At 34.3% G+C, this 8390-nt stretch overlaps 1 protein-coding gene across 1 annotated transcript; it reads left to right on the forward strand.

Moving 5' to 3' along the window:
- The first annotated feature begins 432 nt into the window (after positions 1-432).
- On the forward strand, positions 433-3094 carry LOC145158978 (C2H2-like zinc finger protein). Its single transcript, XM_079077853.1, has 3 exons — positions 433-1092; positions 1336-1436; positions 2366-3094. Exons 1-3 carry the CDS (start codon positions 554-556, stop codon positions 3007-3009), a joined length of 1284 nt encoding a protein of 427 aa, XP_078933979.1. The 5' UTR covers positions 433-553; the 3' UTR covers positions 3010-3094.
- Positions 3095-8390: the final 5296 nt, after the last annotated feature.

The raw sequence follows: 8390 nt of genomic DNA on the forward strand, positions 1-8390 counted from the left end.
ACCACATGGATCATGTATCATGAACTCCTTCACATGTGAATACAAAGGAGGATCTTGGTGAATGTTGGGATAGATTGATGAGACGTAGGTCATGTTTCCTTTAATGTCTTATTTCGAATCCGCAACCTCCTTTTTCTCGTATTTTTCTTTTGACGTGCTGATCCTTCAACCTAAAATCCCAGTAAGCATCATCTGGATGGACATGTATGTGGTAAAAAAATTAAAAATTACTATTTGCTATTAAAAAAAGAAAATTTATAAATTTAAAATATAAACACTAGAAAAATTATAGTAGAACCATTAAAATCATATGAACAATTTTAATTTTATTTTTATTTTATTTTTGGATTTTCTGTTAAAAATATTATAAATGATAGAATTTTCTAATATAAACTTTAAAAATATAAAGTCAAGTCCACCCTCTTGATTTATCTTCTTAAGATCCCATCCTCCATTAAAGGAACCAAAAAACCTTCAATACGCATCTCTCTCTCTCTCTCTCTCTCTCTCTCTCCCGATTGTACTATTCTTTCATCTTCAAGCTTTTGTTTTCATGGCACTCCTCACTTTTCCTTCGTCTGAAACGCAAAAGGTACAACCCACAAAGCACACCAGCAGCAGGAGAAAACAATACGAACTCCAACACCAACAAAAACCGAAACCGAAACCTAAATCCAAACCCAAACACCAAACTCCACCATCTTCTTCATGGGATCAGTTCAAGAACTTATTGACCTGTAAACAAATGGACGTCGTCGGTTCAAATAAGGTTCAAGACCCGGTTAAGAATCCGAATAACCATTCGAAGTTGAGCTCTTGCAGCTCTATATGCAGTTTCAGAGATGTTGTGCATGGCAATACAAGGGTTGTTCATAGAGCTGATAACTCGCCGGAGAGTAGCAGCGTTGGTCTTAATTCCGGCCATATAAACCGGAAAAAAGAGTTATCCGGTGGTGGATCTTCTTCTTCAAAGACCATCTCTGGTTCAGTGAGATCAAACGCTCATGGGAGTTACACGTCGTGTTCCAGAGGCATGCAATTCAGAAAGCTTTCTGGGTGTTATGAATGTCATGCCATTGTTGATCCTTCAAGGTTTGATCTTTTTGAAGATAAAATACAAATATCACGTTTAATTAAATCATATTTTGTTAAATTACCAAGATTACAAAATCTTAATGGAACTATTCGTTGGTTATGTACTTAACTTTTAGCAAGCTTTGATTCAATCTCAAGTTAAATGGATTATTGTGTCAAAGAAATCATTTCCAATTTTTTAAAAAAAAATTTTAAATAAGAATTAAAATGTGGAGTACTTAATTGTAATTATATATGTAGATATACAATACCAAGAAGTACCATTTGTGTCTGTTCACAATGTGGAGAGGTGTTTCCGAAAATGGAGAGCTTGGAACATCATCAGGCTGTTAGACATGCTGGTAATCTACTTGTTTTTATTATCGTTTATTAATTTGAGTATTTTAAATTTAAGAATTTATTTGTCTTTATGTAGAAATAGCATATAAAATTAATTTATTTTACTAACTACATATTATATTAGATATGGCTTACTAACTATATATGTATTTCATCATTCGTTCATTGTATATTAATTATGTAACTAAATACACTAATTATATCTTCTAATAACATCACATGTGTTTTATAAGATAAAATGAGTACTTTAACAAAAACTTAAAAAATAAAATCGATGTTTTAGTGAAACAAATAGAATTTCCAAATTTCCACACGTTCTTACGTATACGTATAGATGATATTTATAACAATTTGCACCATACTTCTGAAGTTCTGATCATAGCATGCATTACTCCTTAGTAAATGCGATATTTCTATTCACGTGAAATATATTTTACATAAAATCTGTAAATAATATAGTTATCCACCATAGTATTTGATAACTTCATCTTAGCTAGTTTACGAAATTTATGGGAACAAATAAAGAGACTCATATAGAAGTTGCTTAAAATATTGATGCAAAGTTAAATTTAAAATTTAAACGTATTTAACAAAACTAGCTAATAACAACTGATAGCTGATAGCTGGAAGTTAAAAAATAAAAGATAAAATTTTTATTTATTATATAACTCTTTCACAAAAATAATTAGAAGTTACTTGTTTGAAAAAATAAATATGTTAATATATTTTTAAAGCACATATAAGAACAACATGTAGTTATGTACACTTCCAAGATTTTGTTAAAATATTACATGAAAAAAAAATCATCACCGACACTAATATTGTAAAATTGTCAAACGAAAAAAATAGAATATCTAAGGGGGTCTTAACTGCTTCTGTCCTTTGTGACAGGGTCATTTATGTAACTTTCATTTATTTGATTTGCTTACAGTGTCGGAGCTGGGTCCGGATGATTCGGGTCGAAATATCGTGGAGATAATATTCAAATCCAGCTGGCTCAAGCGTGACCATCCGATCTTTACAATCGAACGAATCTTAAAAGTCCACAACACACGTCGGACCATTCAACGTTTCGAGGACTGCCGTGACGCAGTTAAGATTCGGGCCAATGCCACCGCCTCCCGATGCGCCGCAGACGGAAATGAGCTCCTCCGGTTCCACTGCACCACTCTTTCTTGCTCGTTAGGCTCCCGGAACTCCTCTAGCCTCTGCAGCTCCGTCCCTGGCTGCGGCGTTTGTACCATCATCCGTCATGGGTTCCAAGGCCCCAAGTCCGGCGGAATCGGTGGTGGTGATGGTGGAGGAAAGGGCGGCGTGCGAACTACCGCTAGTAGTGGTAGAGCACATGACTGTCTTGGAGTTGATGCGCATGGGCTGAGGGCGATGCTTGTTTGTCGGGTTATTGCTGGGAAAGTGAGACGCGTGGCAGAAAACGCGCCGCCGGAGGAGGAGGGGCCGTATGACTCGGTGGCTGGCTATGCTGGGTTGTACTCTAATCTTGAGGAGCTGTACGTTTATAATCCTAGGGCCATTCTGCCATGTTTTGTCGTTATATACAAAGCCCTTCAAAGCTGACGTCATAAATAATTTTGTGGATGTATTTTCTTTTTTTCTTTTGTACTTTTCCTTTAAGAATGTGGGTTTAAGGCTTTAAGCTTAAGTTTGTTATTTTCGTTTTTTTACAATTAGTTAATGGTTAACTAAAACTTGTTAACGAGTTGAATTGTAGAGGTTTTATTATATAAATATCGAATCATTTGTACTAATATTTAAATATAACACAAACTCAACAAAATGTAGTTATAATGAAAATCTAACTTTATTAGTAATATCTTATTTTTGAAAAAAAAATGTGTTTGTTTAATGATAACATAAAGGACCCTCACATAAATAATGAAGCAATGGAGATGTTAGCAAGTGCAAACCCCTGAAAGCACCCCGTCGAAATGATACAATCCATATATTTTGTACTTTACATTACAAATATAATCGTTCCAGGGCTCCATGAATGGTTATAGTGTTTAGCAGTGACAATTTGACTCATTTATTTATAACTGGATCTATCTATTCGTGTGCATATTTCCCAAATAATCTCATTAAGCATGAAATATATAAAAGTACAAAGTTATGAGACGAACCATGATATTGGCTAAAGCCTATAGGCAGGGTCGGTCCATAGCTTTTTAATGCCCCGGGCGAAAAAACTTAAAAATGCCCCAAGACTTTTGTTAAATCTACCTACAACATAAATTAGCTAGTTTCTTTTTTCAAACAAATTCATATCCATTAAAACTTAAACTAACAAACATCACTAAAACATTGTCTTTGTGCTTTTTGAATTAAAAAATTCAGTTACCAGATGTTTTGTGTGAATTATAAAAATCAACTACTACATCATAATATGGTTAACAATAGCATGTTCAACAAGTATAGTGTATCTCTATTGTATTTAATTTTTTTAGAAAATTTTTTTAAAACTTTGACACAAACAAAATTGTGAACTGTGATAACAAAAACTAGATACATTACACTGTTACAAACACATTACTCCTAATGTCAATATCTTGAATGTCAATATTATATCAAAAGTTAAAACCAAAAATGTCAAGGTCTTTCGTTTGTAATATAATATCAAAACTGAAACAAATACTCCTTAAATCCACTGTGAAAAAAGTATTTTGTCATCAACACAAACATTTTAAGAATTGCAGCAGTACCCACTTAAGGTAATCAGCCTTACATGGGCATAATCGTCCATCCAAGCTATCCCTTTAATATGCCTTGAAACCAAACTCCGTTTCACTTCAAATTGACAATACAAACCAAATACACCTTTATGAATAGGGGCAAGAACATCAAGGGCATAATTGTCCATAAAGGGGAAACACCTTTAAAATCTAAACCAACCAGAACAAGGCAAATATTACCTTGCAGCTGGGAAAAAATCGAGAGAAAAACAAGGTTAGACCAGATGAGAAAAAAATGATATCCAGAAAAGATAAGCATTAGACTAAGCAACAGTAATTCCTTAGGAAAATGAGCAAGATCATCGAAAGATGAAAGGTATCCACAAAACGAAAAAATATTTCTTCGTGTTCTTGACAGAATTCCAGAGACAAGAGAGGAGAGAGTTTATAGAAGAGTTTAGGTCATTTTTGGTCACTTAACTTTTGGTTTTGTACTCATTTGGTCACTTAACTCTTTTTAAGTTTTAAAAGGTCATCAAACTTTTGGTTTTGTACTCATTTAGTCACTTAACTTTTGGTTTGGTCATATTTAGTCACCTAACTTTTAAAATTGTGCTCATTTAGTCACTAAAATTTTAAATTTTTTCAAAAGTTTAGTGACTAAATGAGCACAATTTTAAAAGTTAGGTGACTAAATGAGCACAAATCTAAAAGTTAAGTGACTAAATGTGACCAAACCAAAAGTTAAGTGACTAAATGAGCACAAAGGCAAAAGTTTGATGACCTTTTAAAACTTAAAAAGAGTTAAGTGACCAAATGAGCACAAAACCAAAAGTTAAGTGACCAAAAATGACCTAAACCCTTTATAGAAACTAAGGTTCTTGTCTTCTTGACAGAAATCGGGAGATGTATCCATTCTGTATCCAAATAAGAGTCTCTTAACCAATGGACGATTGGGAAAACCAATTGACTTCTCGTCTTCTACATCCTGACCTTTCATCTTTCTAGGCGACCATTGGGAAGATGGGAACCACACTCCAATAGTCGAAGCGCGTGACACTGTTGATGATCGTAGATGCTGAACTCATTTGGGCCAAATACCTATAATATTAAGATTATGGACTAAACTTATGCCCCTCATCTCCTTGCTGCCCTGGGCCTCTGCCCAATTCGCCCAGGTATCAGGCGGGCCCTGCCTATAGTAATACATATATGCACACTAATATTGGAACCCTCTGAGGGGAAGTCGTGAGCATACACTCAGGATCTAAAAGAAGTGGAAAGAAGCATCCGAAAAAACACTTTGTGAAGATGTCGTCATATTGAAGGATCGATGGCATATGGATCACACAAATATGTCTAGCGGGGATTTTTGTTTCGTAGAAAATGAATGTTAATTTCAATATCCTTTGTTTGTTGGTGTTGAGGAGGTTATTGGAAATGTAGATATCACTAAAGTTATAATAATAGATGATGATAGATTTTTTCAATCGGATAGTAAAGGTGATGTAGCAAGTTGCAAAGCCAGCAGGTTTCGGCGATTGCATTGTTGGTATTTAGTTTCAACGTTCGATCTGGAAACGAGTGGTTATCGTTTTGATGACAAGGACAATAAATTTTCACCAAGGAAACACAAAACACAGTAGCCACTTATCGAACGGTGTGTCAAAGGGCATTCCCCAAGTTGGAATCAACGTATAGTATAAGATTGATGGTGGTCGAGCAGTGCAGCTATAATTCATAGTCAATGTACATCAAACAAAACAAAGAATGTGATTTAGCACAGGTAAATATGGTTCTCTAGGGACATGAACAAGAAGATATGTTGAACATAGTATAAGAGATCAGACAAATGAACGTCAAATACTTTAGCCCCCCGGCTAATCTAAGGTAAAGAGTTGCATCAAAGATCAGAAAGCCATGATGATCAAACTTTAATTATGTGTATATTAGATTTTGACAAGGTGTGAAATTCATAATGTTTTCCCGTTTGAGAAAATCAAACTCATATTTTCTTTCGGAGAGAATTAGTACATCATTGGCGCAAGACATGACAATACAAAGGAAAAGGAAATCTCTAAGGTCATACATTTCGATCTCGGTGACAAGTAATGAGATAATATGATAGAAAACATCATCAAAGCACACTCTGAGAATGATGTCACTGAACTATAAAAATCTGATCCAACTAGATACTTAGGGAATGCATATCCCATTTATGTATCCAAGACTATGATTCCACAAATACACTTCAACCAAACCTTTTGGATGTATTTGAATCAGTACGTATTGTGGTCAATCTGAATGATCCATTAGGTAAACTAATATCGACAAATATTTGCACCACAACAATACACCTTATTCAAATATTTGAATCAACTTTGAACTATTGTTACTATACTTGCTTCATAGATTTCATGACTTTCTTTTAACATGTTAGAATGCTCTACATCTAAATAAGTCAAAACTATCTCACGAATCATAGTATAAACATTTTCAGTTATAAGACCATAGACTAAACATTTGGGAAAAGACTTATCTTTTGATCCCATAAATAGTAGCAAGGGCTTGATATTCATGATCAAATTATCTTCTCCATGTTTTAGTCTTCTTACTTCATTTTAGGCACCGCACATTCTTGCAAATGTCAGTACTTAATCCTCAGTAAAATGCTAAACGTTTAGAGGTAATGCTCTAATGGAATTATGAATCCATATATTTGATTGAACACCAAACATGGGAGAAGTAGTTATATTTTGATCCTATGGAAAGTAGCAAGGGCTCGTGATCCATGATCAAATTTAACTTCTTCATGTTTCAGTCCTTTCACCTCATATATATATTTTAGGCATGTATGCTTTCTAAGTCCTTTCTTGTTATGGAAACGAATAGCTATCAGAACATGTCTCGGAATAAGCCTTCCTTTGTCCCTGTCATTTGTGCCTAGATTAGGTATACCAAAACTAATCGCCTTTTAACCCATGGGCAATTAGTTTCCTTCTTCTTGACACTTCTATTCATGATAGTAAATTTTTTTGAGTGTTTTGATGTTTAAGTTTCTATGATTGGCCATGTTAGTTCCAAAAAGAAACCTCAACATGCTACATAACTCTGTCATGGGCATTCCAAGTTCTTCATATCAAAATCAGAATAAACTGATTATATGCACATATAAACTAGTGACTAATCCTAGTCAACTCCTAACTCAAGGAAATTCCATTTTACTTCAATATGTCAGTTTACAACGTAAAATTGATAAATGCTCTTTCTGATTGATTTGAATGCAGTAATTGGATGAACCTCAGGAATAGCTTAGTCAAAGGCATGATCTTTTCTTTCTGTTTATGAGAACTATTCCCAAACTACGAATTTGGACAAGATTGATCATCCTAATAGTTAATCCTTTAAGAAGTTTTAAAGCAGTAGACTTTAGTGGATAAGGTTATAGACATCATTCAATATCAATTTCCATTATAGTTTTCTTTACTTATCCTTAGAAAATAATCACCCTAAATAAAATTATTTTAGAAGGCTAGGATCCATATTTGGCTCCATGATGTGTAAAGGGATGCCATAAACACACCATAAAGTTATTTAGGTAGCCAAAGCCCTTTGCCAATTTCGATCACCATGAAATTCCTAAATCTTTGAGATTTATTGACTATCAATGGCATGTTAATCTCGGATTATGTAACGCCTGCAGATTAGGGCTAGTCAATTTAGAGACGATAAGCGTCAAAAATGACTTTTTGATAGAAGATTATTTAGAATGAAAAATCTTAACTAAGTTGTAGTGGTCGTGACAAGGATTCCGGATATGTAAAGAATGCCGAAATCCGAGTTATAACGAAGAAGTTAAGACCTGTCGAAGTTTCGCGACAGAACCGACACGACATAACGCGACGTAAATAGTGAATTTACGATATAGCAATATTTGGCTTTTGTGATCTAAACGAAAGTCGTAGAATACGTTAAACCGAGAGCGTGCATAAAAAGAATGTCCAAATCTGACTTCGTATGAGGAAGTTATGAATTTTCTAAGATTTGGCATAGCAGTATGCAGCCCGAAATTTGAATATTAGATCGAGCAATTTTTAGCCGACACAACCTAAACGAGAATCGAAGATCTTGTTGATAGTAGTTCAACGGTAAAAAGACAGATGAAAACGGACGTCAGATGAAGAAGATATGATTTTTTAACGGACTTTTCCTGTCCCGGCCCGTTAAAAATATATTATTAAAAATGAAATCAAAACTAGCCGACGGAGT

The sequence above is a fragment of the Lactuca virosa genome, chromosome 2 (genome assembly GCF_052849685.1).
Source record: "Lactuca virosa cultivar CGN04683 chromosome 2, Lactuca_virosa_CGN04683_v6, whole genome shotgun sequence".
In the NCBI taxonomy this organism is placed as follows: Eukaryota; Viridiplantae; Streptophyta; class Magnoliopsida; order Asterales; family Asteraceae; genus Lactuca; species Lactuca virosa.